Raw genomic sequence first — 20402 nt, 5'->3', positions numbered from 1 at the left:
TGTCCACGTGTCCGTTGTTAAGTGGACCTTGGCAGTAACCGCGTTGGTGAGGGCGCGTACAATGTTGCGGGAGACGTGGTCGTGCAGGGCTGGGACGGCATATCGGGAAAAGTAGTGGCAACTGTGAACCGAGTAGCGTGGGGCCGCCATCATGCTTTTGAAAGCCTCCGTTTCCACAAGCCTATATGGCAGCATCTCCAGGCTGATCAATTTGGCAATGTGCACGTTTAACGCTTGAGCGTGCGGGTGCGTGGCGGCGTACTTGCGCTCAAACAGTGGCGCTAGCGACGTCTGGACGCTGCGCTGAGAGACATTGCTGGATGGGGCCCGAGGACAGCGGAGGTGAGGGTGTGGGTGCAGGCCAGGAGACGGTAGTGCCTGTGTCCTCAGAGGGGGGTTGGATCTCAGTGGCAGGTTGGGGCACAGGGGGAGAGGCAGTGGTGCAAACGGCCTTCGTCCCACCTTGTGGGGTGCTTGGCCATCATATGCCTGCGCATGCTGGTGGTGGTGGCTCCCCAGCTGATCTTGGCGCGACAAAGGTTGCACACCACTGTTCGTCGGTCGTCAGGCGTCTCTGTGAAAAACTGCCACACCGTAGAGCACCTTGACCTCTGCAGGGTGGCATGGCGCGAGGGGGCGCTTTGGAAAACAGTTGGTGGATTATTCGGTCTGGCCCTGCCTCTACCCCTGGCCACCGCACTGGCTCGGCCTGTGCCCACACCCTGACTTGGGCCTCCGCGTCCTTGCCCGCGTCCACGTCCTATAGGCCTACCCCTACCCCTCAGCATGGTGTATTACCAGTAGTGCAGAAACAGAACGCTGTAATTAAATGTGCCGCTTATTGGCCTGTGGTTGGAGGCTCACTTCGCTTACCGAACGCACAGCAGAGCCAGGAAATAATTTTGCGCAAGCCTGCTGTAACACTTAGTTGGCTGCGTATGAATTAGGAGGACAACTACACCCAGCACAGACTCAGTACACTGAGGACAGTCACAGGCAGCCCAAATAGATTTTTTTTCCCAAATGTTTTTGGAAAGGCCCACTGACCATATTCAATAAATATGTCTTCTGTCCCTCCCTCACCACTACTGGCCCTGGAGTATGTAAAATAACTGCAGACTGTTGCACTGTGGACTGGAATACAGCGGTGATGTAACAACCAACACAGAGCCAGGAAATAATTTTGCACAAGCCTGCTGTAACACTTAGCTGGCTGCGTATGAATTAGGAGGACAACTACACCCAGCACAGACCCAGTACACTGAGGACAGTCACAGGCAGCCCAAATAGATTTTTTTTCCCAAATGTTTTTGGAAAGGCCCACTGCCTATATTCAATATATGTCTTCTGTCCCTGCCTCACCACCACTACTGGCCCTGGAGTATGTAGAATTACTGCAGGGCGCAATGCTCTGCACGGCCGATATAAAAAAAAAAAAAAGTGCAACACTGCAAGAAGCAGCCTCCACACTACTGCACACGGTTAGATGTGGCCCTAAGAAGGACCGTTGGGGTTCTTGAAGCCTAAAATACTCCTAACACTCTCCCTATAGTAGCTCCGGCACCAACAGCACTTTCCCTCCTCTATGTCAGAATGCATCTGTGGCGAGCCGCGGGAGGGGCCGATTTTTATACTCGGGTGACACCTGATCTCGCCAGCCACTCACTGCAGGGGGGTGGTATAGGGCTTGAACGTCGCAGGGGGAAGTTGTAATGCCTTCCCTGTCTTTCTATTGGCCAGAAAAGCGCGCTAACGTCTCAGAGATGAAAGTGAAAGTAACTCGAACATCGCGTGGTACTCGTCACGAGTAACGAGCATCTCGAACACGCTAAGGGCTCATGTCCACGGGCAAAATGTGATTTAAAATCCGCAGCGGATCTCCCGCGCGCGGATCCGCACCCCATAGGGATGCATTGACCACCCGCGGGTAGATAAATACCCGCGGATCGTCAATAAAAGGCATTTAAAAAAAAATGGAGCATGAAAAAATCTGGACCATGCTCCATTTTCATGCGGGTCTCCCGTGGGGATGGCTCCCGCGGGCTTCTATTGAAGCCTATGGAAGCCGTCCGGATCCGCGGGAGACCTAAAATAGGAATTAAAAGCATTTACTCACCCGCAGCGGGCCGCGAAGCTCTGCTCTTCCTCACGGCCGCATCTCCCTTGCTTCGGCTCGGCGGATGTGCCCGGCGCATGCGCGCGGCACGTCGACGACGTGCCGGCGACGTGCCGCCGGCGTCAGGAATTCATCCGCCGGCCGAAAATGAAGATCCGGCCGTGAGGAACAGCTGACCTTCGCCGCCCGCTACGGATAGGTAAATGCTTTTAAATTTCTATTTTCAGCGCTCACGTCCGCGGGGCAGGAGGGACCCGCTGCAGATTCTACATGTAGAATCTGCAGCGGATCTGATTTTCCCCGTGGACATGAGGCCTAATACTCAAACGAGTATCAAGCTCGGACGAGTACGTTCGCTCATCTCTATTTTTAATGCTTAGACCTGACAAAATAGTCCAAGCTAAACCTTGTTTAAAAAAAATAAACGAAAAGTTGCAATGTGTATGTATTCACCTGCTTGGCTATAAGGCCTCATGTCCACTAGCTAAATGGAATTGCGGATTCCGCCGCGGAATCCGCAGCTGATTTTCCCCATGGGGAATCATTGGCCATCCGCGGTCCATTAAATTGATTTTTGCACCCGCGGATGGCATTTTAAAAGAATTGCGTTTTTCACGCGCGGGAGAAAAAACGCGGCATGTTCCATTCTGCTGCGGATTCCGCGCGGATCGGCAACATTGCTATCACATTGATGGCAATGTGTGCGGATATGTGCATGCAAAAAAAATAACATTTAAAGCAAATCCGCGCGGAAACCGCAGCGGAGATCCGCGGGGAGATTCTGCGCGGATTGTATTTTTCAAGTGGACATGAGGCCTAAGGCATGGTCCATGACTCCCTAAAAATATCCCCCCTCCCCTTCCCCCCGAGTGCCCTTTTTCGCCTTCCCCAAATCTTAAATAAAAGTAATAATGTAAACTGTGTGGTATGTCCGAAAACTGGGGTAATTACGGAGGCTGGTTGGGATGGGTACATGGGGCAATAAAACCGGGTATCCCCCCTCCTCTCATGCTTTTTGGGGGGTATTTCGTGACCTCAGTAGCGGGTATGGGGTGTAAAGAGTGGCGCACTGTGAGGCTTTATGAGCTTGCTGAGGTGCAGCGGTCTCGCACAGAAGGTGCTCAATAAACTGCTCATGGAACTGCAGGAAGGCAAGCGTTCCCGAAGTTTCTTGTAAATTATGTATTACAGGTAGTGGTCTGAATAACGCCGGATTCACATGGACATATGTGGAATCTGCTAGCGGAGACATGCAGAGGACCCAGCTGCGAGCCTGACTGTGGTTTGCGTACAGTTGCCTAATATACTGCGCATAACTAAGTAATAACACAGGCAGTCATGCGCAGTACACCTTTTCTTGTTTATATTTCCTGTCCCATTGATGAGAGATGATGTGGGTACCCGCAGCCCGTACACAATGTAGTTGCATATGGACTGCGGGTATATACGTGACCATGGAGCACAGTGGGCTCTATGCTGCAGATATCCACAGTAAAATAGAATATGCTGCATTCGGTTTGCTGCAAGTGGATTATTTAATTCGGACCGTAATTATCGCGGATTAATTATGTAATTATCGCGGATTAAATGCTTGCAGAATCTGCAATTCCTATCGGTTTTTGTTAGACCAGCCTAAGGTAGATCACTTTTATCACATAATCGGGGACCACTCAATGAGGCCACTGGTCACGGCTCCAGGCTCTGTGCTACCTTTGGTAGCCAGGTGCAAGGGAATTTTAAATTTCACATGCCCTCCTGGCTTCTGCGCACGTGTCTGTCATTTTGCCGATGGGCACATGTGCACCTGGGAAGGTCCGTGGAGGAGGATCACGTCAGGGTTCAAATGCGGAGACCTCCGGTAAAAAATTTCATCTCCTCTCACTGATCGCATCAGTGAGAGGAGCTGAACCTTCAATTTTTATTTTTTTTTACTTTTACGTGATCACCAATGGCAATATATTCATTGGCATAACCAGGAACCAGGAACCAGATGGCGGGAGACATACTTTAAAACTATACATGGCACAATTTACGGGATTGACAACCCCCTAAAATCCTAGAGGTCTGGCTAGGTTGCAGGAATACACTAGATGCCCCTTGGTAAAAAAAATCAGACTTCCTGCATGGTATCTGCACTACCCTAAGATCAAACAATACTGGGCTGAGACCCAAACATTGGTTCGCGATATTGGGGGGGAAGCTCCTACAACTAACACCACAAATATACATATTTTACGCTCTCCCTGATCAGATAAGAAATGCCAACATGATACACACTATTCTCCTGATAAGTAAAAGGTGTTTGCTGAATATTTGGCTGCAACCTAAGCCCCCGGCGGTGACAGATATCCTGCAACAGCTAAAATACCTCTTGAAAATGGAAAGAGTGGTGATAGAGGGAAGCGCAGAATCCCAAGCCCCAATATTTTTTAGAAAATGGAGAGATTTTATAAAGAATTACCCAAATCAAAATGAGATGATTGAATGCATGAGACAGTTCACCAACACATCCTGGTATTACATCCAAGATGATTTGAATCGTCTGAGCAATTTAAAAATAACGTAGCTCGGGTGACAGTGACCACACGAGGAGGATCTGGGTCTAGCAGAGAGCTGCAATGCTGGCCGGTGACCCAATCTAGTCCCAAAACACGACACGACACATGAGGAAACGGAAAGGATAGTGGGTTGTCACCAGTGGTTTCCACCATTTGTTCTGTTTGGTGTTATTTTATTCGATTTTATATCGAAGCCCACGCAGGTCCAGATCGCCGCGGGACATCACAGAGAATGGAGGGGAGTACTTTCAGAAATTTTAAAAATCGTACATTTTTTTTTTCATTTTTTCGTGATTGCCATTATCCATTGCATAGCGATATTCACGGGCCCTCGGACATCTCCAGCCTCCCAGCTACTGAAGGTAAAGAGATTAGAGATTTCCCAAGCCTCCAGCGCCTGTGGGTGATTTAATACGGCTGGCACACTGGTGCAGAAGGCAAAGTGAGGTCCTGGAAGGACCAGAACACCGTGGGACATTGTGGAGGACAGGGGTAAGTAATCTCAGCTCCCCTCATGGATCCGATCCGAGAGGGGAACTGCAACTTTAACTTTTTTTATACTTTCTATTTACTTTTATGCGATCGCCATTATCCATTGGATAGCGGCAATCGCATGAACGGGGGTCAGATATCCCAGCTCCCCATGACAGCTCCAGGTTGTTGGCTACCATAGAGCTGTGACGTCCATAGCCTGCAGGGTTTTAATCCCGAGAGCGAGAGCGTTTTTTACGGCCCAGGAGATTAAAGCCCACTAAAACAAAATGTAAAAAGTCTATGGGGTGGGATGGTGGGGGTTAATGAAATTAATGTAAACACGGTGTATGAGAACAAAGCATGTTTATCTGCCTTACTTGTGGTGTATTGAAATTAATGAGCGGTAGTGAGAAGGTACAGGCTCATAATATGGAAGAATCTGTCTCAAAATGGCCGCTAGATACAAAATGGAGCATTATAAGATGTAAATAAGCTTGTGTGTAGTGAAACAATAATTAAAGCAGAAATAACTTTAGAGCATGACATTCGGTGCAATGTCTAATGATTTTTTTTCTATTCATCCGAGAACATTTGCCTGGTACAGTCGCTATCAGAAGAGACTCCCCCACGTCCTGAGCTTTGGGAAAAGAGCAAATCGTGCTGATAAGACGCTGCGATCATCCAAACTCACAAGGGAGGAATAATCATTTGAAGGACATTTCACATAGATATTCTCACTACGCTGATTGTTGAACAATACACGATTCTTGATGTTTTTCTAACCCAATAAGTTTAACCCCATGACTAATGACGTATTCCTTTCCTGTATTAGAACTATACCAAAGTGAATAAAGATTCAGTGTACGCACGCCTTAAGCAGAGTGAGCTGTATATCTGCCGTGGCTCAACTCTACGTATCTGTGGGAACCAATTAACTATCTTTGTGTAGTTTTTGGCCTCCCTGATGCATCCAGGTACGAACTAATTTGTAACCCAAGGCTTGAAAGGTTAATGTGACCGGTCATGTGTAACGGTCCTTAACAGTAGTGTAATAAAGACATGCCAGGGCTTGTATTTTTAATTTCAGCAAAAGCTGGCTGCATAAAAGTATCGGCAATCGTGGTGTAAATATGTATGCATATCAAAATCTAATCTCACAAAAAATTGAAATTCCAAACTTAAGTGGGAAAACAAGTGATAGTAAAATAATATACCAAGGTGGCTTTCTCTTTCTGCTATTATACAATGGCACCATCTGCTGGCTAGAACCAGTACTGTCGTATGGGACATGCTGGAGAGGCCCCCGTCAACAGAGCAGCCAGTAATCTACAATAAGAATACCCTGCCGGATGTCTTCCAACATCGGAGCTGTACAGCCTCCAATCAGAATGTCTTTAAACATCAGACAGTGGATTGGAAAGGGTTTAAAGGGAAGCGGTCATGAAATTGCCACAGCCTGACTCTTTCAAACCATTTGGATGTGCGCTCTTCCATTTGTCTCAATGGCAGAGTGCATGCTCACAGCTGGCTGCAGAGTCATGCTCTGTGCATGCAGCAAATCATGGGGACATAGTGCTGGAATGGTGCACCTGAGGAGCATCAAACACCACTTTTCAGACTCACTGTCCCCTGAATTGTGAGCTCCATAACAGACTTCTGATTGCATTGTGGGAGGCTAATAAATTAGGGATTAAACTGCTGGGATCAGAGATTTCTCTAATCCCAGCCGTTAGCACAAAATTCGGCTGTCAGTAGACAATTAACCCCTTAGTGACCAAGCCTGTTTGCGCCTTAATGACCAGGCCAAATTTTGCAAATCTGACACGTGTCAATTTAACATGGAAAAACACCAGAAAGGTTTTGCATATCCAAGCGATTCTGACATTGTTTTTTCGCCACATGTTGTGCTTCATTTAGGCGGAAAAAATAGACCGATAGAAATTGTGTTTATTTATTAAAAGCGCCAAAATTGGGAAAATTTTGAAAAAATCGTCATTTTTTCACATTTCCAACTGCAATATCTTAAATATGTGCAAACATAATATAGAAATTTTTGCTAAGATTTATATTTCCACCCGTTTACTTTATTTTGGGCGCACATTGGAAAAACTTTCGTTTTTTTTTAAACTATTTAGGAGACGTACAAATTTAACATTACTTTTTAGCATTTTGAGGAACACTTTGTTTTCCTATACCAAGCCGAGATTGGAAAGGCTCATGAGTGTCAGAATAATAGATACCCCCCCCAAATGACCTCATTTTAAAAACTACACCCCTTAATGTATTCACTGAGGGGTGTCATGAGTATTTTGACCCCACAGTTTTTTTTCAGGAATTAATTCAATTTATAGGAGAAAAAGTAAAATTTCATATTTTTGCAAATCTGTCATTTTAAAGACATATTTTTTTCCTATAGTTTACATGAAAATCAGGATTTACACCCCAAAATGGATACCCCTATTTCTCCCGTGTTCAGAAATATACCCATTGTGGCCCTATTGTTATATCTGAGTCCACAACGGGGCCCAAAATGAAAGGAGTAGTCAGTGTCTTTCAAAACAGAAATTTTGCTTGAAGTCCTTTTAGGCCCCATAGCACACATGTAGAGTTCTTGAGCGCCCAAAACCATAGAAAACCCCCACAAATGACCCCATTTTGAAAACTAGACCCCTTAAGGAATTTATCTAGGGGTGTACTGCATATTTTGACCCCACAGTTTTTGAATGAATTCAAACCAAGCAAAAGGAAAAAATTGTGATTTTCGTTTTTTCGGCAATTCTGTCATTTTAAAAACAGCTTTTTTTGTACAGCACACATATGAAGGAAGACTTGCACCCAAAAATGGATACCCCTGTTAGTCCCGTGTTCAGAGACATACCCATTGTGGCCCTAATCTTATGTCTGGATACACAACGGAGCCCAAAATGAAAGGAGCGACCGGTGGCTTTCGGAACACAAATTTTGCTTGAAGTCCTTTTAGGCCCCATTGCCCACTTGTAGAGTTCTTGAGCGCCAAAACCATAGAGAACCCCACAAATGACCCCATTTTGAAAACTAGACTCCTTAACGAATTTATCTAGGGGTGTACTGCGCATTTTGACCCCACAGTTTTTGAATAAATTCAAGCAAAGCAAAAGGAAAAAATTTGGATTTTTGTTTTTTTGGCAATTCTGTCATTTTAAAAAAAGCTTTTTTTGTACAGCACACATATGAAGGAAGACTTACACCCCAAAATGGATACCCCTGTTTGTGCTGTTTTCAGAAATATACCCATTGTGGCCCTAATCTTATGTCCGCATGCACAACGGGGCCCAAAATAAAAGGAGTAATTGGTGGCTTTCAGAACATAGATTTTGCTTGAAGTCCTTTTAGGCCCCATTGCCCACTTGTAGAGTTCTTGAGCGCCCAAAACCATATAGAACCCCCACAAATGACCCCATTTTGAAAACTAGACCCCTTAACGAATTTATCTAGGGATGTACTGCATATTTTGACCCCACAGTTTTTGAATAAATTTAAGCAAAGCAAAAGGAAAAAAATAGGATTTTCATTTTTTGGGCTATTGTGTCAATTTAAAAACAGTTTTTTTTGTACAGCACACACATAAATGAAGGCTTTCACCCCAAAATGGATACCCCTGTTTGTCCCGTGTTCAGAAACATACCCATTGTGGCCCTAATAGACTTACAGGACCCATGGCTAGGCCTACAATGAAAGGAATACCCGTTGGATTTCAGGGTACCACTGAATAAATTTCAGGCCCCATTGCCCACTTATAGAGCCATTGAGCGGCCAAAACTATAAAGAACCCCCTCAAATGACCCCATTTTGAAAACTAGACCCCTTAACGAATTCATCTAGGGGTGTACTGCGTATTTTGACCCCACAGTATTTGAATGAATCTAAGCAAAGCAGAAGGAAAAAGTTACGATTTTCAATTTTTTTGGCAATTTTTTCAATTTAAAAACAGTTTTTTTGTACAGCACACATAGGAATGAAGACGTTCACCCCAAAATGGATACCCCCGTTTGTCCCGAGTTCAGAAACATACCCATTGTGGCCCTAATCTACTTACAGGACGCATGGCAAGGCCTATAAAGGACGGAACACCTGTTGGATTTTAGGGCACAACTGAATAAATTCCAGGCCCCATTGCTTATTTGTACAGAATAAAGATTGACTCCCTAAAAATTCCCCCCCTCCCCCTCCGCGCCCTTTTTGGCGTTCGCAAATCTTAGATAAAAGTAAAAATGTGAACTGTGTAGTATTTCCGAAGACAGGGGTAATTACGGAGGCTGGTTGGAATGGGCCCATGGGGCAATAAAACCGGGTATCCCCCCCCCCCTCCTCTCATGCTTTTTGGGGGTATTTCATGACCTCAGTGGCGGGTATGGGGTGTAAAAAGTGGCGTTCCGTGAGTCTCCGTAAGCTTGATGAGGTGCGGCGGTCTCACACAGAAGGCGCTCAACAAGGTGCTCCTGGAACTGTAGGAAAGCGAGCGTTCCCGGGGCTTCTTGTAAAATACGTATCACAGGTAGCGGTCTGAATAACGCCGGGCTCACGCGGGTGCAGGCGGAATCCGCTTGCGGAGGCCCACAGCGGATCCCATCTGTGAGCCCGGCTGTGACCCTGCGTACGGCTGTGTAATGTACTGCGCATAACTGCCTACTCACACAGGCGGTCATGCACAGTACACCTTTGTTTGTATTTCCCGCACCATCGCTTAGCGATGACGCGGGTACCCGCAGCCCGTATACAATGTAGTTGCGTATGGACTGCGGGTATATCCGCGACCATGGAGCACAATGGGCTCTATGTTGCCGATATCCGCAGTAAAATAGAACCTGCTGCGTTCTCTTTTCTGCGAGTGGATTACGCAATTCTGACCCGCTAATGTGAGCGGAATTGTGTAATCCAATGCGATTGATCTGCGTATTACCACGGATCAGACGCATGCGGAATCCGTCATTCCTATCCGGTCATGTGAGACCGGCCTAAGGTAGATCGCTACCTTTTTATCACGTGACCGGGGACGGCTCAACGAGGCCACCCGTCACTGCTCCAGGCTCTCTGTGACCGTTGGTCGCTGGGAGCAAGGAGATTTTAAATTTCCTGGGCTCCCTGACTCCTGCGCATGTGTCCGGCTTTTTGCCGGCAATCGCATGTGCAGAATCCTGGAAGGTCCACGGAGGAAGATCGCGTCGGGATTCAAATACGCAGGCCTCCGGTAAAAAGATTCATCTCCTCTCACCGATCGCATCGGTGAGGGGAGATGAAACTTCAAATTTTTTTTTTTACTTTTACGTGATCGCCATTATTGGATAATGGTGAACACGTGACCAGGAACCGCTCACCGCGGACCCCCATTAAATCTCCATGCTCTTGGCTACGTTTTGTAGCCAGGAGCAGGGAGAATTTAAATTATCCTGGCAATCCACAGCTTTTGCGCATGCGCCCGCCATTTTGGCGACGGGCGCGTGTGCAGAAGCTGTGGTAAGGTCCGCGGATAAATCTGGGGGCCTTAGGTACGTACTTTCATCCTCCCTCACGGATATGATCCATGAGGGGAGATGAAACGTACGCTTTTTAAACTTTTAAAAACTTTTTTTTACTTTTTTTTTTTTTTACTTTTTTACACTTTTTTCTCACTTTACATGATCACTGTCATCCATTGGATGACAGTGATCATGTCCCCGGTATAATCTCTCTGCTCCTAGCTACACATGGCAGCCAGAAGCAGAGGGATTTTAAATTTCCCGGGGCTCGAGCCCGTCTGTTCACGCGCCCGATGTCAATCATCGGGCGCGCATGCGCAGACGGGGATTCGGGTCCCGGGACATCGGGACACCGCTGAGGACTGGGGGTGAGTATTTTCACCTCCCCTCATGGATCCGATCCATGAGGGGAGGTGAAACTGACTTTTTAAAACTTTTTTTTAACTTTTTCGCGATCGCCGCTAACCATTGGATAACGGCGATCGCGGTACCGGGGACCGCTCACCGCAGTCCCCGCTGACATCTCCTGCCTCCCGGCTACCTACAGGAGCCGGGAGCCAGGAGATTTTAAATCTCCCGCGCCGCCGGGCCTTCTGCGCATGCGGCTGACGTAATGCCGCCTGGCGCGCATGCGCAGAAGACCGGCTTCGGGCCCCGGAGCGGCAGGAGAGCGGGGAGCAGCGTGCCAGACCTCGGTGAGTAATTTCAGCTGCTCCGATGGATCCGATCCATCAGAGCAGTTGAATCTTTAACTTTTATGTCCTTTTATTTACTTTTTTTGCGATCGGCGCTATCCATTGCATAGCGCCGATCGCAATGCCGGGGGGGGCTCCGAACAGCCCGGGATGACAGCTCCATGCTGTCAGCTACCTGCGGACACCGACAGCATGGAGCTGTCACGTCCACAGCCCGAGGGGCACTATTCTCTGCAGGAAGCATGTTTTTACGTCCTCAGAGAATAGAGCCCACTTCGGGAGGACGTAAAAACACTATGGGCTGGTCGTTAAGGGGTTAAGCTTTTCCTGGCATAGCACTTTTATGCTGGGCTAACCATGCTGTACTGTAAAAAAGGTTAATGGGCAGGTTTAGAGCCTATTAGTGGCATATTGCTGGTCACTAACAGGTTAACATGATGATGTGATCTCACAGAGCACATCTGATGTGACTCAACCTAAGTTAAAGGGGTTGTCCCGAGGCAGCAAGTGGGTCTATACACTTCTGTATGGCCATAATAATGCACTTTGTAATGTACATTGTGCATTAATTATGAGCCATACAGAAGTTATAAAAAGTTTTTTACTTACCTGCTCCGTTGCTAGCTTCCTCGTTCCCATGGAGCCGACTAATTTTTGGCCTCCGATGGCCAAATTAGCCGCGCTTGCGCAGTCCGGGTCTTCAGCAGTCTTCTATGGAGCCACTCGTGCCAGAGAGCGGCTCCGTGTAGCTCCGCCCCGTCACGTGCCGATTCCAGCCAATCAGGAGGCTGGAATCGGCAGTGGACCGCACAGAAGAGCTGCGGTCCACGAAGACGGAGGATCCCGGCGGCCATCTTCAGCGGTAAGTATTGAAGTCACCGGACCGCCGGGATTCAGGTAAGCGCTGTGCGGGTGGTTTTTTTAACCCCTGCATCGGGGTTGTCTCGCGCCGAACGGGGGGGGGGGTTTAAAAAAAAAAAAACCCGTTTCGGCGCGGGACATCTCCTTTAATGATATTAAGGCCGTGCTCATACGGCCAGGTCGGATCTGCAAATTCTGGCTGCGAGCCCAGACGATGACCCTGTGTATGGCAAGTAACTGTATTGCGTATGACCGCAGAGGCGAGCGGCATATATTTATATTCCACAACACTTCTGCTCGATTCAACCCAAAACAACCAATCACCGTGAATCAGCCAACCCAAACAACCAATCACCGTGAATCAGCCAACCCAAACAACCAATTACCGTGAATCAGCCAACCCAAACAACCAATCACTGTGAATCAGCCAACCCAAACAACCAATCACCGTGAATCAGCCAACCCAAACACCAATCAAGTTGTGAATCGAGCAGGAGTGTTGTGGAATATAGATATATGCGGCAAGCAGGCGATCATGTGCAGTACAGGTTTTGGGTTTTGTTTCTTTGCATTTCTGCTGTGTTGCCCTGACGATGACGTGGGTACCACAGCCCAGATACAATGTTAATTGTGTATGGGCTGCAGGTCGCACGCCTCCATTGATATCAATGACTGCTGTTGGCGTTGAATCCACGGTGAAATAGAGCCTGCTGCGATTTTTCTTCCGCTCGCGGAATTCGCAATTTGTACTACGAGTGTGAAGGAAAATTCCTGCCTTTTCAAAGCCTGTTTTACTGCGGATCATCCGCACAGACGGTGATCGCAGAATCCGCAATTCGAATCGGGTCATACGAGACCGGCCTAACTGTTAAGAAATGGCAGTATGCTGCTGTTAACAAAAACATCCCTACAATACAGAAATACACTCAGAGGGGAAAAGATGATGAACCAGGAGAATAAACTGATTGTAGAGTTCCAGAAGTCTAGAACATTGGGCTTTACAATGAGTCAATCCCGTATGTGTGCTTCTACAATGACAGCAGCTATGTCTGCAGATAAACGGCAGGCTTGTTCTCAGTATGCAACAGTTAGACTAGAAGTGCAGCCTCTTCTGTGTTAGTCATCAGCGCTGCACTAAAGTGCCTGATTCATACTTTCAATAACCAGCAGAGATCTGGGTTACAGCTCACGTGTACGCTCCACAATGCCGCAGCGGAGGAGGAAAACATCTCCCCCTGCCTCAGTATAGTGGAGTGTGTTTTTTAGACAACACGCCATTTTAACCACTTGTTCATATCCTCATGTAACCGGAGCAGTCTGCTGGAAATTTCATGTTGTGAATGCTATGATGAGAGGCTTGCAGGGCCAAATGAAGGGAGTATAAGACTCCTTGGACCTTGCAAGAAAAATCGCACGTTGTGTGAGCAATACGAGAGCGAGTGAAAAAGCAGAATTATGAAACCAATGATTTTCAATGGTTTCCTTCACATTTGCGATGTTTTCACTCATACGATTTGCAAGGGGAAAAAAATGCAACGTCCTTTCTTTTTGCATTGTTTAATCTCCCACGTTTCTCTATGAAGCCTCCTTTTTATCGTTTCACAAGGCACAAACTTGTGATTTTTGTGCAATGTGATTTTAACGTTAGAAATGCCTATTGACGTTCGCGTAAAAAAAAAATCGCGTTAAAAAAACGCACGAGTTAATCACAAGTGGCAGTGATGTTTTTGTGAGAAAAAGCAGCACTGACGCTCAAAAATCGTAAGAAAAAAGTTGCGATTTTGAAGTGATTTTCTGGCAGGGTGATCACTATTACCAGTGTGAAGGATCCCTAAGGGCTCATGTCCACGGGGAAAATATGATTTAGGATCCGCAGCGAATTACCTGCACGCGGATCCGCACCCCATAGGGATGCATTGACCACCCGCGGGTACATAAATACCCGCGGATCGTCAATAAAAGTGATTTAAAAAAAAATGGAGCATGAAAAAATCTGGACCATGCTCCATTTTCATGCGGGTCTCCCGCGGGGACGGCTCCCGCGGGCTTCTATTGAAGCCTATGGAAGCCGTCCGGATCCGCGGGAGACCTAAAATAGGAATTTAAAGCATTTACTCACCCGCAGCGGACCGCGAAGCTCTTCTCTTCCTCACGGCCGCATCTCCCTTGCTTCGGCTCGGCGGATGTGCCCGGCGCATGCGCGCGGCACGTCGGCGACGTGCCGGCGACGTGCCGCCGGCGTCAGGAATTCATCCGCCGGCCGAAAATGAAGATCCGGCCGTGAGGAAGAGCAGAGCGTCCCCGCCCGCTACGGATAGGTAAATGCTTTTAAATTGCTATTTTCGGCGCTCATGTCCGCGGGGCAGGAGGGACCCGCTGCAGATTCTCCATTGAGAATCTGGAGCGGATCTGATTTTCCCCGTGGACATGAGGCCTAAGACATAGGGCATTGCAGTTAATTTCATGAGCCACTCGTCAACTCCAGTCAGTAATGCATTACTTACACATTATAGCAATATACAGCTTGGTACACATTAGACACTTATCTTACACATGGATTTTGCATTACAAAACACCATTAAAGAGAACCCATTCCCACCGAACAGCAACAAACTAAAGGCCTGTTTACACACAGCAATTAAATCACTCAAAATTCGTTTAAACGAGCAAAAGTGAGCGATAATCATTAAGTGTCAATGCGATGCCGTTATGCACTATTCGTTCACTTTTTGTTTTTATCGCCAAGTTTCAGCCTGCATAAAAAATAGTCAACATTCGTTCAGTCTTTCAAACGACTTGAAGGGAGGGGCGATTGTTCGCTAAGCTAAACACAATGACTCATGTCTGCAGAAGACAATATGTTTTCTTCGCACTAATTAAAAACCTCCAACTTAAGGCCCATTTTCACAGGCCGATGATCGCTCCAACGACAGTTTGAGTGACAGCTTTGAGCGATCATTTTGCATAAACTGGTAAGTAGCTACTCAGCTACTTAGACACTTATTAGCGTGCAAATGAAGCCTTTAGCTGAATGCGGTTAATAGCCAGAGGACTCTTATCTGTATTCAGCTCCTTTGTTCTCCGTCGGGAAACAATACTCTCAGCACTACCTGCGGCGAACTCAGCGTGCGGTCCTGATAAGACCACATGATGATTTTTATGTTGGCCTGAATTTAACGATCAGCCAGCAGTGCACGAAAAGTGCACGATGGCCGCACGTTTAGACGCAATGATTATTGCTGAAACGATCGCTTTTTAGCGATTTTTGAGCGATCATCGTTCGTGTAAATGGGCCTTTAGAGATTCTTCGCATAAACACACAGCCACTTGAACATAAACAGTGTTTACTTTGCTTGAAATTCTCGCCATTTCCCTCGTTCGCTATTATCTTTACGTGTAAACGCTCAGGATTTTAAAGCAAAAAAGTTACGTTGTTCGTTTAAACATTTATTACATGTAAACGGGGCTTAAGCTATGGTGCCATTACTGAAGGTGCCAGATCCGGAAGATATATTTTTTATACTTGCCCACTCCCTGAAAATCTGAATCTTTTCAGACTGCTGTTCGCATACTCTCCCACAGATTGCACATACACAGCATTCTGACAAAGAGTCAAGACTCAGATAACTCACGGACTTCACCAGCAGACAGTGAGGGAACATGGGCGCGAGAAAGTATTAAAAAAAAAAATGTAATTCCCTTACTCTCTATCACATCTATTGCTGTCATTAGCATTAAAACTTTTTTTTCCCCTTTAGTGCATTCTAATGCGTAAATACAATCTATATGATGTCAGCAATTTGATGACATGTAGCTAAAAATGTTAAGCCTAATATTATACAATGCCTAAAACCAATGTAATACAGCATCTATATAATGCAGTCAAAAAGTGATCCTTAGCCAATAGATACAACACTGGAATACCTCCATAGAGAGTTCAAATTGCATCACCTTTCCATGTGTAAATACCCACAGGGGGGTGTGGGGTATTTACGAGAGGATGCCGGAGCCCACATCTAGCGCAGCTGCCATGACGCAGCAGGAATCATTCTCCTCAGCCTCTCCACCAAGGGGGTCTGGGGACCAGGAAAGCACACTAGCCAGCCCAACACAATCACCAGTCTCACGACATTCACTGGCCTTGCAGTGATCCACCTCCTCAGCTACCAGCTCACCACCTATCCCTCAGGTCCAGAAGACACACATGACTGACACTGGAAAGCTCATTTAAGAGCCATCCCCAGTAAGGTGGAATTGGGCAGCATATTCACCCCACTCGGAAACCTCCCATAAGCAGGCTATGGAGTCTCTGCAAAAAAAAAAAAAGGTACAACACATAGGCCATAGTTTGGGCAGAGGCTAAGGAAGTTCAAGATCAGGGTTTGAGTATATTAATGCCTATCATACTGTCTTACAAGAACACATTTAGATTTCTGATGTACTAACACACCTTGACGATATTGAAAATCTCCATAGGTGTAATATTCGTATCAGGGGGCTGAACGAGGAAATGGAGCCTGCACATTTAGAGAAACTGGCACAAAAATGCTTCAGTGAGCTCCTACAACGTCCGGTGGAAATGCCAGTCGAAATGGATAGAATACTTGGGACCCAAGAATTCTGAGCCCACCCATTCACGAGATGTGATTTGTAGGATTCATTTTTATAAGGAGAAAGAAACTATCTTAAATGTAACCAGAGAAAAAGGCCCCACCAAGTTTAAGGACACTATGCTCACTGTCCTTCCCGACCCTTCAGCTCCAAAGAGCTCTCCGTCCATTGCTAACTGCCTTAAAGGAAAAGGAGATACCCCTTCTAACTCCTAGCCAGATGGGATTGTAAATCGCTATATTTGGGGGATCCCTCTAAGTTTCTAGCTACATTTGAGTTACCCATGATTGCACTTCCAAAATGGCTGAAACCAACCACTCCTCCTCTGCCACCTAGAGAGCAGTGGCCCCCCACCAGATCTTGTGCATGGCAGAACACCAACGGAGCTCAGTCTCCAGTTACAATTAAACCATATTCTTGTGAGGTTTCTCATTTTTAAGTTTATGCTACATAAATCTGTGCCATCTCCTCCATTTAGGGATTACAACACAAAGGGTTGTAGCGACATGACTAATAGTTATGGAATAGGGTTGTGTTCTTGCAACTTATGGTTTAGTTATTTTGGTTTGGTGTGTCATCTCTTTTCCTAGCTTTCATACCTTTTTTCTTCTTCTGATCTTTCTGCCTCAAAAAAAAACCTGAACGACGCAGTCAAATTTTATACAACTTTCACAAAAGAATTAAGTTTCAAGAAATTAGTCTTGTGGCTTCTGGGGTCCCTCAGTGCATCAATAAATACTATACAACTTGGCATCATGTTCCCCATCCAGGTCATAGAGCTTGTGGAATTTCAATAGCATTTCATAAATCATACGAATAAGGAGAAAATTTTGATTTATGATCCTGCTCCTAGAGTAGGTCTTCTTAATTATTCTACAGGAATTCGCTAAATATAGTAGACTTAGCAATTTTAAAGTAAATACCGGAAAATCCGAGACATTAAATATGACCATACACCCGAAAGAAGTAAACCACTTTTGGGAAACAATTTCCCTTTGGATGAAAGAATTACAGAAATGTGGCTATATACTCACTCCTGGCTCCTCCATTTGGCAGACTGGCTGTCTGAATGTTGAGGGATTGTATCTCTATAGAAGTATATGGCCATTTTTCTGTGATTTTTCTGTCTGATTATTTTCCCCTTTCCCTTTGGATGAAAGGATGGATCTCTAGAATATCTGGGGATTCAGCTGCCTACTAATCCAGACCAAATCTTCGAGTTAAAGTTATTAAAAAAAAAAAAAATTGCCTCGATGCTTGAATCAGAACCTAGAGATTGGTATAAACTTCCGCTCTCATGGCAGGATTAGTGCACTAAAAATGGATATTCTCCACAAATCATATATTTTCCAGACTATCCACTGCAATGTACCTAAACATTACTTTGAGAAGCTCCAAAGGATGGTCACTAGGTTTTTAAGGTGGAATTCCTCGCCACATCTTTGTTATAAGGTGCTGACGTGGTCTAAATTACAAAGGGGTATGGGGTTGCCTAATGTTGACCTGTACCACAAAGCAACAGTCTGTAATTTTGTTTCCACCATTCCATGACCAAGCTCTGAGTGGCAATAGAGCATGCTTTGAGCCCTTTTCTAATTTACGGGGCTTTCTGGATGCCGCATAAATTAGATTAGAGAGACTGAGGGCAGGGTCCTATGTGGGCACACCCTTACTTGTCATTTGTTCTGAAGGTGGCATTTCCTCAGGTAAAAGATGTGGTGGGACTGCTAGGTTTACAAGCTCTCCGACTTAGGAGGCGCTTCTGGTATTCCAACAGGAACATGGTTACATATATTTCCAGTTATGTAGTTACATCAATAACCTTACATCTATATTTGACCTGATGGCAGAGCTCACTCCTTTCGAAAGGCTGTCTTTCTTCAGAGGCTCCTACACAAGTAGTCTCCTCGGTCAATGGATTGTTATTAAATAAACAAATGGAAGACTCCAGTTCTGGTTGGATTGGTGCATGGGAAGCGACATTGGGTAGATCTTTCTGGAGAGCGTTGGATCATATCATTTGCAGTGATACACACAGTGTCCATATCCAACAGAATACAAGAACTCAACTATAAAATAATATTGTAATGGTAAAGGACCCCCAATAAATTACACAAATTATTCCCATCAGTACCAGACCTATGCTAGAGGCGTTCCGTAGCCATTGACCCGATGCTACACATATGGTGAGACTTAGGACTTGTCAGAATTGCCCTCCCTACTGCACCTAACAACTTAGGGAAGGGGAGGAGGGGGAAAAAGGGGGGGGGGTCTCACAGTTTTAGAAATAACGATTTATAGTAAGGAGGGCAGCTACTTAATTTCTCTGGTTGATTAATGCAGATATTACTGTTAAAACATAGCATAAAATAGAATAACAAACTTACCTACAATACCAAAAGCTGACACAGCTCGAGACAATCCTGATGATCCTTTCTGTCCCATTTTTGTACGGTTTCCAAGATCAAGGCGCCCAAGAAGCTCCCGTATTTCTTGCTGGGTATATACATGCTGAATAAAAAAAAAAAAAAAAAAAGTTCATGAAAAATTAAGCGAGCATTCTCAAAATATAATGTAATGTATTGAAAGACAAATACCAAATTTAACAGACATGTTACATGCTCAAGTGTTCATCATAGCCAATATGCCTCCTCCATGTTTAGTAGGTTCTCACAAAACTACACTTGAAGGAAAACGCCTTGGGGTATTGGGTCTCCGAGTCCGTTGGAGTGCGGCTGGAGGCAATTGGGATATTTCCCTTTAAATGATGAACTGACAGATTTTGGGGCTCCCAGCTCACTTCACATCCATTAGCCTTAATATGCATCTGGCTCATTTTTGAGATTCTAAAGGCTTCTTCACATTGGCAAGAAAATTGTGCAAGTGAAAGCGCATGATTATGAAACCAATGATTTCATTCTTATTTGCAATATTTTCACTCCTGCGATGCTGCATGGAAAAAAAAAATTGCAGCATCTTTCTTTTTGCGAGATCGTCCATTCTACTTATGAGGCCGGCGGCAGCAGCACCAGCCCCACTAAAAACAGTAGGAAAAGATTGCAATCCCCTGCAGCGGTTGTGACAGCTGCAGCAGGGAATTCCTTAAGCCCCTGGTGATGCAAGGTTGTCACATCCAGGGGTTTCCACATGTTTTCACTGGGACCAGGATTCCCTGCTGCAGCTTTGACAGCCACAGCAAGAATGAAGGGAATACCCGCAGGGATGCAAGGCCGTTTCCATGTGAAAACACCTTGCATCCAGGGGTTTTCAGAAAGATTGTGATGGTGATATCGGGCCGTGAATCATGGCCCAATATCGCTCTCGCCAGTGTGCAGCTTCAAATCTTCTGCAAAGCCTTTTCATAAGATTTTGCAGAGTGTGGGTGGAAGTTTTTGCCCATTCAAGTGAAAAGCCCATTTGTGAGCTCAGGCTTTAATGTTGTAATGACAATAGCTATGTGCTTGACTTCATGCATTTATTTGCAATGGTTGTGGCTGAAACATTTCAACTAAATAAGTAGAAGGGATGTCTTCACACTTTCAGTTCCACAGTATTTTATAAAGTGCAAATCTTTAACAATAGGAGAACCATT

General features: G+C 45.7%; 1 protein-coding gene across 5 annotated transcripts in view; it reads right to left on the bottom strand.

The window, feature by feature from the left end:
- The window catches only part of FIG4 (FIG4 phosphoinositide 5-phosphatase), a 260535-nt gene that overhangs the window by 200229 nt on the left and 39904 nt on the right, over positions 1–20402 (bottom strand). For all 5 annotated transcript variants that reach the window (XM_066607721.1, XM_066607713.1, XM_066607706.1 and 2 more), the window contains exon 4: positions 19198–19321. In XM_066607721.1, coding sequence (XP_066463818.1) covers positions 19198–19321 — 124 coding nt within the window. The remainder of the gene's footprint in view (positions 1–19197; positions 19322–20402) is intronic.

Source organism: Eleutherodactylus coqui, chromosome 1 (genome assembly GCF_035609145.1).
Source record: "Eleutherodactylus coqui strain aEleCoq1 chromosome 1, aEleCoq1.hap1, whole genome shotgun sequence".
Lineage (NCBI taxonomy): Eukaryota > Metazoa > Chordata > Amphibia > Anura > Eleutherodactylidae > Eleutherodactylus > Eleutherodactylus coqui.
This window is presented reverse-complemented; position numbering and strand designations above follow the sequence as displayed.